Source organism: Acipenser ruthenus, chromosome 2 (assembly GCF_902713425.1).
Source record: "Acipenser ruthenus chromosome 2, fAciRut3.2 maternal haplotype, whole genome shotgun sequence".
Lineage (NCBI taxonomy): Eukaryota > Metazoa > Chordata > Actinopteri > Acipenseriformes > Acipenseridae > Acipenser > Acipenser ruthenus.
Genome location: NC_081190.1, coordinates 3,683,198 through 3,699,364, shown reverse-complemented (window position 1 = coordinate 3,699,364; position 16,167 = coordinate 3,683,198). Strand labels below are relative to the sequence as shown.

The window sequence follows — 16,167 nt, the reverse complement described above, 5'->3', positions numbered from 1 at the left end:
ATGCAGACCACTAGAGAAAGCTACCACGCTCTCCTATAAACTCAATCCGTGGAGAATGGTAGATTTATCTGTGTGTGAATGTGAGAGCGTGAGAGAGCCAGTCCGCGCAGGCAGTAGGTAAAGGACTAAACACTTGCGGGTTCGGGTTCTGGGTTCAGGTCGGGTCCTGTAGTAACGGGTCCGGGTCAGAAGCGGGTTGTAAAAATCAGACTTGCACAGGACTCTGACGTGGTTTCACACTACGCGAGATTGTGACCCGAGTAGCCAGAACCTGGGTCTGGACCCGGGTAGGAGTGCCAGTGTGAAAGGGGCTTTTGTTGCAGCTCTGCACATACATTAATGTGTTCTGGCCTGCAATATTCCTACTCTCTAGCAGATGGCGCTGTGTTACAAAGCACACATCCACTACCATGTTCTTGTATTATTTTGAACACACTTGCCAGACATTGTGCATTATATTATATATTTCACTAGAGGGAGCCCGGAGAATATGCTAATCATCATCACTGAAGAGCTCAACGGGGTTTATTGCCTGAAATGTGTAAGTGAAGAGCACAGACAAGAATATAGAATTGTATGAACTTGTCTGTCTTAAAAAAGAAAGAAAATAGTTTTCTACACCTTTAATGTTTAATCTATATTCTTGCTGAGAGCACAGTATGTTACTAAAATAACTTGAAATATAGACTTGTAATATTTATGGAACAGTTGTTTGTTGACATTGAAATTGAACTCTGATAAGATGAAAGACCCAGAAAGATCAGAGACCTTTTATAAAGATCAAGAACATGCAAGCTAACACTGTGCCTGCTCCAACTGGTTAGAATTCATTAAAACAGCCCGCTCTGGCTTTGTGCTTTATCGATCCCTGCTCTGCCTCTGCGTGCTTCCTCACTAGATAGAAATGCACAGCGCAGTAAGCAGCAGGTGGCCCTGTCTGCCTCCTAGACCTGTGGTATAATACAACCAGAGAGGGGCCAGCACATCTTTGTTGAATGAATGCTGGTGAACGAGAGCAGCAGACACAGCTATTAGTAATAATCGACAAAGGCACTTGACTGGATAACACTGTTAACGTTTTTGTGACGTTTGACAGCATTATGCAACCGACACCAGGCCTGTTGCACATACCTTCCTCATGACAACTACAGCAGCAGCCAGATGATATAATGTCAGGGACTGCACGTACTTAACAGAACTAATAATAGGTAAGCTTTTGTTTCCTGCTGCCAAACCTTCATTAGAAATGCCCACTTACAGTGACTTACGCAATGACATATACTGCTGCAGGGTTGAAATACCCTTGATTCATCAGCAGGTTGTAAGTCTATGGACTCTGAGCCAGGTCAACCATAGTAATTCTTACTGCTTACCCTGATAGGATTATAACAATACACGTCACTAAGCTTTTTTTAGGAAGGAATTATTAAGTACAGAAAGACAGCTTTCTAATGACTCGTATTTGACAGTGTTCTGTATTTAGAAGACGTGGAGCTGTGTGGTTATCATTGAGTAAGTTACTTCTGTGATATAACAGTGTCAGGCAGGTTTTCCATGTTTTCTTGGGCGATTTTAATGTACTGTATAATATATTTCATATGATGAAAAGCTCCTATACACAGTACATATATTTGTAAGTACATATACTTCCTTTATCCATTAGTTAAACTGCTGTGAACAGATTCTCCTGTGCAGTGGCCAAGAAGACTAAAACTCTGCAGCAATACATAACAGCAGTAAAAGTGATGTGTGGAAGGGGAGAGTTGCGGTCATGGCTGGCTAGCAGCAGGAATAACATACACAGGAGTCAGGAGATACAGTTAAGCACTGTGGAGAACACTTTAATCTTACAAAACAAAAACAATTCAATATTACTATACCTTACCATACCAATTTCATTTATATAGCATCCTTCATGTGCAAGCATCCCAGGGAACTTTACACAAATAAACAACAAGTCAAAAGAGTGCCAAACTGCTCGCCAGTGAAAGGCCAAATCAAAGAAATATGCTTAGATTTAGAAATAGCGACAGACTCAGCATTCCGGATACAATGTGGATGTGAGTTCCTCAGTGAAGGAGCTCAAACACTAAAAGCTCTGGCACCCTTCGGTTTGCAGTGGTGTTCCTCAGTGAAGGAGCTCAAACACTAAAAGCTCTGGCACCCTTCGGTTTGCAGTGGTGTTCCTCAGTGAAGGAGCTCAAACACTAAAAGCTCTGGCACCCTTCGGTTTGCAGTGGTGTTCCTCAGTGAAGGAGCGCAAACACTAAAAGCTCTGGCACCCTTCGGTTTGTAATGGAGTTCCTTAGTGAAGGAGCTCGAACACTAAAAGCTCTGGCACCCTTCGGTTTGCAGTGGAGTTCCTCAGTGAAGGAGCTCGAACACTAAAAGCTCTGACACCCTTCGATTTGTAATGGAGTTCATCAATGAAGGAGCACGAACACTAAAAGCTCTGACACCCTTCGGTTTGTAATGGAGTTCATCAATGAAGGAGCACGAACACTAAAAGCTCTGGCACCCTTCGGTTTGCAGTGGAGTTCCTCAGTGAAGGAGCACGAACACTAAAAGCTCTGACACCCTTCGGTTTGTAATGGAGTTCCTCATTGAAGGAGCTGAACACTAAAAGCTCTGGCACCCTTCGGTTTGCAGTGGAGTTCCTCATTGAAGGAGCTCGAACACTAAAAGCTCTGACACCCTTCGGTTTGTAATGGAGTTCCTCAGCGAAGGAGCTCGAACACTTAAAGCTCTGGCACCCTTTGGTTTGCAGTGGAGTTCCTCAGTGAAGGAGCTCGAACACTAAAAGCTCTGACACCCTTCGGTTTGTAATGGAGTTCCTCAGTGAAGGAGCTCGAACACTTAAAGCTCTGACACCCTTCGGTTTGTAATGGAGTTCCTCAGTGAAGGAGCGCAAACACTAAAAGCTCTGGCACTCTTCGGTTTGTAATGGAGTTCCTCAGTGAAGGAGCTCGAACACTAAAAGCTCTGACACCCTTCGGTTTGCAGTGGAGTTCCTCAGTGAAGGAGCTTGAACACTAAAAGCTCTGACACCCTTCGGTTTGCAGTGGAGTTCCTCAGTGAAGGAGCTGAACACTAAAAGCTCTGACACCCTTCGGTTTGTAATGGAGTTCCTCAGTGAAGGAGCTGAACACTAAAAGCTCTGGCACCCTTCGGTTTGTAATGGAGTTCCTCAGCGAAGGAGCTCGAACACTAAAAGCTCTGACACCCTTCGGTTTGCAGTGGAGTTCCTCAGTGAAGGAGCTCGAACACTAAAAGCTCTGGCACCCTTCGGTTTGCAGTGGAGTTCCTCAGTGAAGGAGCGCAAACACTAAAAGCTCTGACACCCTTCGGTTTGTAATGGAGTTCCTCAGCGAAGGAGCTCGAACACTAAAAGCTCTGGCACTCTTCGGTTTGTAATGGAGTTCCTCAGTGAAGGAGCTGAACACTAAAAGCTCTGACACCCTTCGGTTTGCAGTGGTGTTCCTCAGTGAAGGAGCGCAAACACTAAAAGCTCTGACACCCTTCGGTTTGTAATGGAGTTCCTCAGCGAAGGAGCTCGAACACTAAAAGCTCTGGCACTCTTCGGTTTGTAATGGAGTTCCTCAGTGAAGGAGCTGAACACTAAAAGCTCTGACACCCTTCGGTTTGTAATGGAGTTCCTCAGTGAAGGAGCGTAAACACTAAAAGCTCTGACACCCTTCGGTTTGTAGTGGAGTTCCTCATTGAAGGAGCTGAACACTAAAAGCTCTGACACCCTTCGGTTTGTAATGGAGTTCCTCAGTGAAGGAGCGTAAACACTAAAAGCTCTGACACCCTTCGGTTTGTAGTGGAGTTCCTCATTGAAGGAGCTGAACACTAAAAGCTCTGGCACCCTTCGGTTTGTAATGGAGTTCCTCAGTGAAGGAGCTCAAACACTTAAAGCTCTGACACCCTTCAGTTTGCAGTGGAGTTCCTCAGTGAAGGAGCTCGAACACTTAAAGCTCTGACACCCTTCGGTTTGCAGTGGAGTTCCTCAGTGAAGGAGCTCGAACACTAAAAGCTCTGGCACCCTTCGGTCTGCAGTGGAGTTCTTTAATTATCAAGAGACCATCATTTGCCGATCTCAAAGTACAAGTTGGTTTAGAGGGAATAAGTAACTAACTCAGACGGGCAGGGCCAGAGCCATGAATAGCCTTGGAAGTGATGAAAGTCATGGCTCTGCCTTCTTAATTTGCATTTCTTCTCAGAGTCTGTCAAATTATATAATCCAATGGAATGCAACAGGAAAGGCTGATGTACATGTATAGTGTCCATGCCTGCACACAAACACACACACACACACACACACACACACACACACACACACACACCGTACACACAAACATGGTCTGTAGTCCATAGCTTGGAAGATCTTTCATTGAGTTTTATTAAGTTTAGATTTACTGATCAAAACTTCACTTGGTCATGGAATGCCAGCCACAATCCTAAAAGTTAAAAGTGGATTTCCAAAAGAAATCCCAACAGACTTAATATTTGAGTTCCAATCAGAATGTTTGCAAAGATCGCAGAGAGCAGACAGTATAAAAAAACAAAGAGAAAATGTAAATCTAAAAACTGCACTGGAGTCGGACGGATACTTTCAATCTCTAGTCACAGTTCCTGTATGTTGCTCTGCATTTTACATTGACCTATTTACACAGGACAGTGACAAAGGGCAAACTCGAACCCAGGCAATGAATGCATTGCCCTTTGCTAGGACTGCAGTGGTATTAGCAGCAGCGCTTAACATATGGATTTATACTGAGATGTTCAAATGATTATCTCGTGTAATAATAGCAACTACTGATATGGATTATGTGTCAAAATTAGATTTCTTCCATCTGATTAGAATCTGTAAAAGGCTGGCCAATAAGGGCCACTTTTGAATCAGTTTGTTTTAAAGTAGATACAGGAGTTGTGAACATGTGTCTTAAGTTGCCGTCTCAATGAAAGTTTCTGAAAGGAAGGTCTACCAGGCTTGTTATGAAGAATAAACACAGATACAGAAAAGTTTACATTTGAAAGATTTATTTGGAAGAATAGCTATTTAAGAGGCTGTTATAGATATAAGACCTTCAGTTTTGCAGCAGTTCCCAGGAAGCAGGACTCGTGTGTTCTCCCGCTCCGTGGTATGTCTCCATCATTTAGACAGTCAGATGTTGCTTACTTCCTGAACTGGGAGATGGGTGGTGGCACCTTGATATCCTGACCCTTTTCCAGTCTCTTCTCACACTCAATGAGATAGTTGACCCCGTCAATCACCAGCTGAACAAGTTCCACCTGCAAGAGGAAGAGGAATTCAGGTTAGGAGGAAAAACCATTTGAATCACAGACACTGTTTCCAGTATCAGTCAGCTAGTAGGAACTGAATGAGCATTGATGGGCAGAACGTCCTCCTCACGTTTGTGAATTTTCTTATCTTTTTATGTTCTTATGTATCATTTTGTTTACTGTCTCAAATATCGTGATTTAAATATTAGATAGGTTTGTCTTCCAGTGCTCTGACTACGAGTTCAGGATCTGTTCTTCATTTTAAGTTGGGTGTCTGTATATTGGTCATTTCACTAGACGGTGCTTACTTCTATAATGACACTCTGCCCGATATAGCTTATAATGAATATGTCTCATTACTAAAATAAACTAAATAAGTTAAATGACAAACATTTCTACTTCATAGTCTTTTTTTCAATGTCTTCAGCAATGAGCACTGAAAAATACTTTTAGTTGAAACTTTGTGATATATTCAGTTACTTTTACCATTTTTTACTTTAGCACTATCAAGCTTTTTAAAGTTATGCATAAAATGTCAGGCAACCAGAACTGAAGCGCAGCACCTGAACTCAGAAGTTCCCTTGAGTTCCAATCAGAATGTTTGCAAAGATCATACATACACCAGGAGCAGACAGTATATATATATAAAAAAGAAAATGTCACACTGTTGAAGCTGATAGCACAATTAATTTAATATTTAGAAATTACAGCAGCACAAGCGCTCCAGTTTCATAATGGTTTTTACCTCAGATCGGCCGATACGATCTAAATTGGAAATGTCGAATGTATCTCCCACAGCGGCTGTGTCCACACCGCCAGTGCCACGTTTCTGAAGTCTCAGGTTGTCTAGGATCTTGGACAAGCGTGGATCCTTTAACAAAACAATAAAAAAACCTCACATCACGGACAGCTGTCTCCTCAGGGGTTTCCTAATGTCACTCTGTGCTGAAAGATGTGGACACTCAGTAGCTCGCTCCGCTCTGATGAAAATGCTTTAATGAGATTATAAGACAGGCAGCTTGACTATACATTTACCGTGAGTAGATCTTTTTTTCCCACCCTATGGCCCTTAATAGTAACTGCCTCTCTTATTCCTCTGCTTGCTTAGCGACGTTGCCTTTTCGCTCACTGTGAAGAGGCTATTACTTGCCCTTTCTGTTTTCAGTACTGTAGGAATTAAGTGGAACAGTGGCAAGCCCTTTTGCATCGATTTTAACCAGGTTGTATTTAAAAATATGTGTTGCCTGTAAACTGAGTTTCCATGAAAGATGAGGGTCTAACCTATCAGACAGGGAGGGTGCATTGCAAACTTCCCTAAGAAGTGACGCAGCATAGACATACCTATTAAGGCTAATGTGCGTCAGCATTGTAAAGTGGACTGTTATCTAAGTTCTGTACCTAAGTTGAAGTGGTAGAGCAGGGGTGCAGAATTCCACTTCTCAATTGAACCTCCTTCCAGGTCTTTATCAGTTAATTATTTAATGATACCTTTAGAACACGTAGGATTCCGGACCTCGTAGACTGGATTCGTGCACCCCTGTGCTAGTGCATTAACCCCACTGCTTGGCCTACATTCCTAACCAAGTTCGCTACCTGAATTACCCTGAAAGGCACTCCAAACAAGATCTGAAGTCAAGTCTATGGAAAGCAACACCCAGTGCTGCTCATGATAATAATGTTTCCAAATCGTTATGTACCTTGCTGAGGTTGGGGATCTTTACGTGCACCCCAGCACGCAGTCCAGTGCCCAGGTTAGAGGGGCAGGTCAGTATATACCCCAGGTGCTCGTTCCACATGAACTCCCAGCCTCGCTCATGGATAAGCTTTTCAACCTGTAGGACACAACCAAACCAGTTAGACTCAGAATGGACGAGCGGTTCTCTGAATATACAGTACATAAGGAATACGGAGAGACTCAATATACTGCACCCCCAGGTTACTACACACTGAATAAACTACCCCCAGATTACTACACACTGAATAAACTACCCCCAGATTACTACACACGCAATATCTGGTCCTAAAGAATGTCCTTAGCAAGTCTCATCCCAATTGGACAAGCAGTTCTTTAGCTACAGTTAATGCAGATCTCTAAAATGACATACAGAAAGACATTTGGATGGACAGATAAACAGAACACATATACATTCAATCAGTTGTGCTAAAGAAGGTTCTTAGCATGTTTCGTAACAATTGGTCACGCGGTTGTCTAGGCACTGTCTGTGTAAAACTCTAAAGCGTGACTACAGTACAGACAGATGGATGGATAGGTGGACAGGCATATCCCCAGTGGATAATAATGCAAGGCAAGGCCAACACATGTTAAAAGCTTGCATGTGGAGTTTTCAGCGCATGTTGACGTGCATTACTTTGGTAGCTTGAACAGGGTATAGATGGAGCTCTAGGTGGCTAACGTAATTTTTATCACAGGTTGAGTGTCATTGTTCTGAATGTCAGTCCTAACACTTCTGAGCTCATGTGAATTTCAGTGCTATGGTTTTGGTAAAGATTTACCTCCTTCAGTCCCCGGCAGAATCTTTCAAAGACGCTCTTCATGTTTCCACCCTTCTCCATGGAGATGACCCTGGTGTGGTCCTCCTCGTTAATCCATATCAAGAAGGTCTTGTCAAAGTTGTGCCTGTCAAAACAATAGCACTGTTATACACTGGGTTTGGTAATGAATCCCTTCGTGATGAAACGCAACTGCCCTTGTTTATTTATTTTTTTGTGAAAAGGTTACAAAACAAAAAAACCTCAGCGTCCTTAAACTTTGTAGTACAGACTGTCATAAAACAACTAACGTAGCCGTCATTGGGTTTAGACATCCTCAAGTCTGGCATCATCACACAAAGTACTGAGAGAATGTTACAGGAACTTCCGATAAATGGGGTGCAGTCATTGAATCTGCATAGAATAGTTCATATTGAAATCGTAACTACGTAAGACTACGTAAGATAATGAGAAACGTAGTTCTGCTGCCAGAGTTGCATTCATGTCTCATATCCGAAGACCCTAATGGGCAGGTTTGTTGCTGCTGTAGACTAAGGCTGTGGAACTCAAGGATAATCTCTTAAAAGCATGATCCTTGTAGTGCTAGTTCATAGTCGGACAAGTAACAAGGCTTTTTTATGGGTTAGGGGTCTATTTTGAAAGGCCTGTTTCTCCAGTCTGTAACGACCAAGTTTATAGAACAGCATGACATGAAACAACCTGGGGGATCTTGAATTACTAAAAACTATTAGGCTGTATTAAAATAGTTTTTTTTTTCTTTCTTGTGATAATCAGCTTTGGCAGAGCACAGACTTTTTCAACGAATGCCATGCAGTGGGCTGAGAGTGTTAGGATAACGACACAGTCATGCAACCGAGACATCTGATGATAATGATGCAAGCCTCTGCATGCCAGTATGACATACCAGATTCCTCTGGCATCTGGCCAATCACGTGCCATCCCAGCACAAGTCAACAAAGGGGAAACTGGCTTATCAAACAGGAAGTGGTCCTGAAGATCAAAAAGGTCACAGGGAAGGGTTAGACACAAGTGTACTGTAGCAGGAAGAAAGGAAAGGGAGAAAAGGAATGTATGATGGAAAGCATGTTGATAACCTGGAATGTACAACCCAGTCGTACAGAATGCAAGATGGGGATTGATTGTTAATCAAAGGATGGTCTATTCTAAACCTGAAACCACATTTATCCATATCCAAACAGGTTGCAAACCTCAGCATTATTCACACAAATGATCGGTACCAGATGGAAAATTTAGATTTCCCTCAAACATGGAGCACTTGCACTGAAAACTGAATGGAACCCAGAAGCTAGATCTAATCTTGTGCTTTCTCCAGACAGAATTAAAATATTCAGTGGAAATGTGCTCTGAGAACCAGAGGCTTCTTGTGTCAAACCCTGGATAAACCAATATGAGTTTGAGTCAAAAGCAAGGCAGAAGTTTCTTCATTTCAACAGTGATCCTCTTTAGGACACAGTACACCTCTATTTCCTTGTTGCATTTTGAGATACAGATGCTCTGACTAATTTGGGCACCCACTGTCATGTCACTGATGAATCTTTACTTTACTAACATGCTCTTTAAAATAAAATAAAAATACAGCTATGATGTATCCCTGCAGGGTATAGGTTGAGTCAAGAAAACTACTATAACCTTTCAAGTAATGCCTTCATCAGAATACCGTAAACAACTAAACCAAAGCATCACAAAATACAAGAACGCACAGTTTAGACTACAGGGATGTCTACTGGAGGGCACAAGTGACTACGAAGGATTGATCTTTCTCTCTTACCATATCCCACGAGCATCGGGCCAGTCTCTGGCCATACCAGACGAGGTTAACAGAGGAGAGACAGGCTTATCAAAGAGAAAGTGTTCCTGATGTGGAGCATTAAAGGAAGAGCAGAGAACCAAGGTAAACATCAACAACCCCAAGGATTAATCACTAGGAGAGACCCGAACTCAAACACACACAGAATCAGATACACTAAGCGTTAACATGGCGCATTTCTACTGGTGAAGCATATCACTTTATGGGGGTTAGAGGAGATCCTTTGGTTGTTGAGTGCAGTACATTAGAAAATGTGCAGGACTACTGTCAAACTAATTCAGCCAGTGCCACACAATGCTCAGCTTTGTAGAGCACGTCTTCAAGTTTGGATTGCCCTAAAGCTGCTTATTCTTTAGTGTATGAGGGTTGGGGTGTAATAAATAGGGGACACTGCTGTAAAAATGTGGTTCCTGAGGCTGGATAATGTTGTGCTGTCTCCAGACACAATCAAAATATTAAAAATAGAAATTCCTAAAATATACACCAACCTGCCACCTCAACTAGTCTGATGATAAAGTAATTGACACCACTTTATATGGTGCTGGGAATCGGAGGAACCTCAGGGTTTCTCCTTGTTTCAGACCCCAGGTCATGTTAGAGAATTCCCTATTCCTCCCACAATTCCTAACAGTTTGCTACTCACGTCAATAAGCCGCTGCTGCTCCAGATCGGTCATTTCCCCCAGGCGGTAGTAACGTCCAGCCAGGTCGTCCTTGAGTCCAGCCAGGGCCTGGACAGCAACATGCTCCACCTCCCTCCTCTCGGCCCGGGAGCAGGCAGGTGGCAGACTGAGGCCGCGGATACTGCGGCCAGTGCGCACTCGGGACGAAAGCACGTAGCGCTCGTCAAACTGGCCGTGGGTGATCTGCAGTTATCAAGAACATACAGGGCCTTTTATTATTTATCTTAAAGGTTACAGGTATAAATGCAGCCACCATTTACAGTAGACCAGGGGTGTCAAACTCAGTTTTACCAAGAGCCCTGTTGCTGTTTGATATTTGATCTGCGGCCCAACCTTCATAATTTTTTTTATGAATTATTTTCTTTTGGATGGGGAAGGGTAGAAATTACCTTACTGCTGTCCAGGTCGGTGTGGTGCTTCATTGAGCGTGGATCATAGCCATTGTGCCTCTCCTTAATGACGGGGTCAAATATGTCAGCAAATATCTGTGGATGCAAATAAGATCAATCATGATAAATACGATGAGCTCTAGCTGCCAGCATTTGCCAGTAAACCTGTAATACAATTGTGCTTTAAATAGACCGTTTTCCTATTGTACTGTAGTTGGGCTAAACCTTCATTTCCAGCATGCTAAAATAACAGCGTAACAGCTTCAGAGTCAGGGCTATCCTCAGTGATGCATACCTGTTACCTGGCAACTGTTTGGAGATCCCATAAACAGCAATGCAATAGGTCTTTTGGCAGGTTAAGTAACTGCTAAAGGGGTAACTTCAATTCACTACACATGCATAGTGCACATCTTAGTTCCAACCCGTGACTTGAAGAGACTACAATTATAATGTATTTGCTTATGGGTGATGGGACACATACGCTGTACGGTTTAACTGGAAGGAAATATGACAGATACGTCATTAGAGACACTGTTCAGTCAATCCCTTTTGCGACTGATGTTTCGTTATTAAAATACACCCTGTGCACTGTCAGGAAAGATGAATAGTGACAAGTTTGGATATTTGACATTTGTCCTACAGCTCCCTCCTGTGTGTGACGTGGGACTGTCCAGGATCTGGTTTAAGTAAAGCACTTCCAGTTTCTTTTTATAGCCATGTAATCCAGTCACCTGAATCACTCAGAGGTGCCCTTGCTAGCCTTGCAACCCTTTCTGTGCTGTATCACTGTACGGTTTACTCACTGTTGTTTTGTTGTATATTTGTAACTTCTTTCTTTCTTCAAGTATTATCGCAAATGAATCATAAAGGGACTAATGGCTAACAAACTCTGCTGTAGGTTTTTAAATGAATCTGCAGTATGCATGTTTGCTGAATTCTTTGAGTCATGAACCACATTCACATTCATTCCATCAAAGGGCAGTTCTGCAGACCTCTAGCTTCCCTTTCATACCTCGTAGGTTTCCTCGTCGCCGGCAACCATCCCCACGGTTTTAATGAAGGGGTGGCCGGGGTTATCCACCCCAGTCTGTATGCACTGGTCCAGGGTCCAGTTATTGGGGGTGACTTTGTCCCTCAGTCTGGAGTATATGGCTGGGGTGAGGTTCGTGGCCATGCAGTTGTTGTGTTTGCGGAGGTCAGGAAAGTCAGCACTGTGAGGAAACAAAGCTTATTTAATACTGTAAATAAAAAAATGTATCTAAAAAATCACTTTCACATCAGAGAGTCAGCAGGTTTAATCACAGACTGTTTGAAAGACTGAGCCCCCATGTCAATTGTCAATAAGAAATAGCCAAAGCATTTATTTCCTCCTTTTGGCCAACAAAGCACCCTGAACCTTGATTCCCAAATAGCCTGTGGCAGTGTCTTAAAATACAGCTGCTGCTATTGCAATTATGATAAGCTATTGGGCCCTAATCACACAGCTTTAACTCCTCCAGAAGCCTTGATATTTCTGAACCCCACCATTTCAGTGTCCCTTATCGAACGTTTACTTTCGCTCCATGCATTATACACAGAAATGATTCTGTGATTCTTTTATTAGAATTTGTTAATATGGGTTTCTACTAAATCATTTTTTTGCATCAAATTTAACAAAGATTATCTTCAAATAAGGACCCTGCTCAACAGAAGGGGAATTTGAACCAATATTTACTAGCCCCTTAGAGATAAGACAAGGTTTACAGAAGGCACAGTATTGTATTTGAATTTATAACTGTAAAGTAAAATAGGACCCTTTTTTTCTGGGACCTGCTTCTCAACCAGCACCAAGTCTCCTAAACCAGCTAAGAACTAGACTGTGCAGACCTGGGAGGGTAAAGTTTTCTCCTCTCAATGGCCCCTGCATAATTGGTGTCACTCATGAGGTAGCCGGTAGCCAGAGCCCCAGTCCCGAGGCTGGCAAGCAGCATGGCTGTCCTACGACCCGTCAGCACTCTGGAGAAGGTGCTTGCCATCCTTGTTGTTTGAAGGTCAACTGTTGATCAAAATGAAGATTAAAAGTATTTATTAAAAACTCTTAGATCCCAACATTTGCAATCCTATTGGGTAATTGGGTCACATGACCAAAAATTGTTTGGGAATCATTTGAGTATAAAGAGCTATCGCCCACCTGACATGACACAGATTGACTGGAGTTTTCAAACTATACTGGGGCAATAGTTGTCACTGTAATCCCCATCTCCTAATATTTTGTATCAAAAATTGCAATCAAGCCACCTTTTATTGTTATTATTAATATTATTATATTTTTCTGAAAAAATGATCCACTAAGATACAACATAATGTCATGAAAATGGCCTTTACAAATATATTTGTGTCTATGAATCGTTATACTTTACGTCCTCCACGTGATATATATTGTAATGTATCAAAACCGACTTAAAAGAAACACCATTATTTGAATAGCTCTGGACTTACTTTGTGCTGAGAATAATGCCCACAGTAATTAATGTCATTAGGTAAGACAATAAGAAACTTAGTCATGTTTGTGCATTCCTGGCTTAGCTTCTGATCGTTTTACCTTGGAATCCCAATCAAGCGTTTTGAAGGTATGGATAACTAATGTCATTAAACCAGAAGAGCTCCTGGTACTGTACGATACCAGGCTCCAGTGTGTGAACAGAAATCCTGAAAGCTTAGCGGCAGGAAAAGTTGTATTAATAGAAACAAAACTAGATTAAGCATTAGCAGTGTGTCCCAGCTGGCACCAGCTCCACACACCACATGATGCTGGGTGACATTTCAAATAGGTCAAAAGGGCTTAGGAAGGGCTGGCAGTTAAGGAGAGGGAGATGCAGAAGGGAACAGCATTAGAAATGTAATACAGCCTTCAATGGCAAACACTGGTCTTTATCAAAATTATTATTTATTATTATTTATTTATTTAGCATTTATTTAAAATGAATTTCATGGTATGAAATCAACTCACAACACAATGAGAATAATCAGGGTTGCTTCTTTGTTGATGTTATTAACATCTATTAAACATATGTAACATGATTGTATTGGGATTTGTAGATAACGATGAAATATTTCTTCACAATCCTGAATATGTGATTCCAGCCATATAGTGTTTTCCCCACAACTGTAAACACTCGATCATAAATCCTATAATAATCCATAAGAAACTGAAGTGGACGCACATCCCAGCCGTCGCCTAGCTCTACCATCTCATGGAGGACGGTCGGTACAAGCGCAGTGCTGTCCTTGATTCAGAAGGGAGTGCGCAGCAGGTGGAGTCGTTCTGTTTTTAAATCATCTTTAAACATGAAGCCTGTTGCTCAAGGTCACAGGGAGCTGTCACGAGTTGAGTTGAGAGTGTTCTCTTTTCCTGGTACGAGGGCTCCTGCTCTCACGTTTGGCTACAAAAATGATTGTAATTCACTGACGATAAGCTCCAGTTGCTGCCAAGCGTAAACATGTCAAATATGTGAAGATTTGTTTTTACAATTTATGACTGAATGATTTTTTTTTTTTTTCAAAGTCACTTTTTCAGATACAAAATTTGTATTCATTAAACTGTTCTAGACTGGGGCTGGCTTCTCTCCATTATCTTATCTATTTCTATAATTTCATATCTACCTCGTCACAGGTAAGATAACTACAGCTCCCGCTGTGGAAGCTGTGATTCATTGTATTATACATTTATACATGCATGCAAGCAGAATATGTTGACTCCTATTTACCTGCCCAATTAAGGCCCAAACTGCAATGTACTGTTTGCATGTTTAAAACTGCTTTCTTCTGCTTTGTACAGACACCCTTACAAGTTATATAGTGGTATACTTTGGCATGTTTGGAAAAGCCTAGTAAAGAACAGCACAGTAAAGTGTACTCTGGCACAGAAAAGCAAATTAAAATAAAAAAGCATATTAAGTCTTTCAATGCTCTGTACAGGTCTAGAAAAGGTAACTGCACTCAAAACAGATCACTCTAGTGGTATAGGAAAGATAACTTCAGACAAGTAATCACGTTTTCATGATAGCTTTTCAAGTTTTAGTCTGACTTCTTAGTTCACACTTTAAGATGCAGCGCAGATAATCAGATATCCCCAGTCTAGCAAGCCCAAGCCCAGTAATATGTACAGATAGTACCAATGTGATCATACTCTCCAATACCTGTTGCTCTGTAGTCGCAGTGAAGCAGGTCCTGCAGCACACAGTCCAGGAGACAGGAGACAGGAGAAGTGTGAAATGAGCTGGCAGTTCCTGTAAGAGCTGGATTAAAGGTGATTGGGCTGGCCAATCCTATTTCTACTTACAGCATGCTAACCACATGCCCTCGGCCCAGTCTGTGTCCTTGAAAACACAGGACAGTCATCCACTCCAGGTGTCACTGCACCACAGAGGCTGAACTCTCTGTCGAGTGAATAAGACACGAGCGCTTCGTACTTTCAGAAACAGGGGCACTGATTTTCAGAGTTTTGTTTTTCTATTATTTAAATGTTTACAGTTTAAAACATCTGGTTGAATTTTGAATACAAAAACAAAGAGGTATTTAATTCTGTACATTATTATTATTATTATTTATTTCTCAGCAGATGCCCTTATCCAGAGCGACACAGAGTGGAGGACAATCTGCTCCTATTGTTTCATTGCTCTTAACACATTTTAATGCACTTATTTTAAAAACCAATTAAAAAAGATCCTGCCCATATGTGAAAAAAATGTCATGTATCTACTGTGCACTGTATAACAGCTGCACAGCGTCAATGAAGGAAATCTGTCAAGTAAATAACTCAGTTTTGCCGTTTCACCATGCTTGTATTCTGTGTACAGTACATGTACTGTATGTGCTTGAGCAGGTTTTCATTTATAACGCTGTGTGTGCCAGCGGTGCATATTGGCTTACATCTAAAATAGGTCTGCATCCTGACAGAGTTGACTGCACATAAGGGTTACAATATGAATGTAGTTCACATTCATTAAAGGATATCAATATGATTATGGCTAAAGTAAAAGTACCTGTTTGACCTTGTAATAACTTCATAAAAAGTATCTGGTGCTCCACACACTCGTCAACATACACTTTCATTTATTTATAACTTGATTTTGCATTCAATGCATAGCTGTTCAGCATGTAATGTGAAATACTGAATCGTTTTTCATAGAATAACATTCCTCCGGGTTTATATTATTAAGTGTTCTTAAGTTTTCAAAGTGGAGGAGGCAGGTGAACTCTGCACAGGATTAGCTCAAATAACCGGCTCCCCTGCTGAGCTGACAAATCTTATAACGTTTGTCACAGTCTCCAGACTCCAACCAATCAGAACAGGAGGCTCCATGACTCGGGCAGACACAGAGTACAGAGAACTTGAGTCTTACAAGTCAGCACACAATGGTCCACATTTACTGAGGTGAATTTTTATTTTTTGGGATGGGAAAGTAAAACAGTTAATGTTCCTTGCATGT

General features: G+C 41.8%; 1 protein-coding gene across 2 annotated transcripts; it reads right to left on the bottom strand.

Annotated features, from left to right (window-relative positions):
* Positions 1 to 5,026: 5,026 nt before the first annotated feature.
* Positions 5,027 to 15,031, bottom strand: LOC117974035 (creatine kinase S-type, mitochondrial). 2 transcript variants are annotated; one of them, XM_034928265.2, is made up of 10 exons: positions 14,875 to 15,031; positions 12,563 to 12,731; positions 11,709 to 11,907; positions 10,697 to 10,792; positions 10,269 to 10,490; positions 9,587 to 9,672; positions 7,801 to 7,924; positions 6,984 to 7,118; positions 6,032 to 6,157; positions 5,027 to 5,295 (listed from the first exon to the last, which is right to left on the bottom strand). In XM_034928265.2, exons 2-10 carry the CDS (start codon positions 12,709 to 12,711, stop codon positions 5,179 to 5,181), a joined length of 1,254 nt encoding a protein of 417 aa, XP_034784156.2. In that variant the 5' UTR covers positions 12,712 to 12,731; positions 14,875 to 15,031; the 3' UTR covers positions 5,027 to 5,178. The 2 variants fall into 2 exon arrangements, with proteins under 2 accessions (XP_034784156.2, XP_034784155.2); XM_034928264.2 differs by lacking the exon at positions 9,587 to 9,672 and adding an exon at positions 8,702 to 8,787.
* Positions 15,032 to 16,167: the final 1,136 nt, after the last annotated feature.

What these genes read in the sequence shown, in the direction of transcription:
- LOC117974035 (XM_034928265.2), bottom strand. Translation starts at nt 12,711, where the DNA reads ATGGCAAGCACCTTCTCCAGAGTGCTGACGGGTCGTAGGACAGCCATG. An exon ending in GCGACGAGGAAACCTACGAG is followed by an intron (nt 10,793 to 11,708) that starts GTATGAAAGGGA and finishes TTGCATCCACAG; the next exon opens with ATATTTGCTGACATATTTGA. An exon ending in AGCAGCAGCGGCTTATTGAC is followed by an intron (nt 9,673 to 10,268) that starts GTGAGTAGCAAA and finishes GCTCCACATCAG; the next exon opens with GAACACTTTCTCTTTGATAA.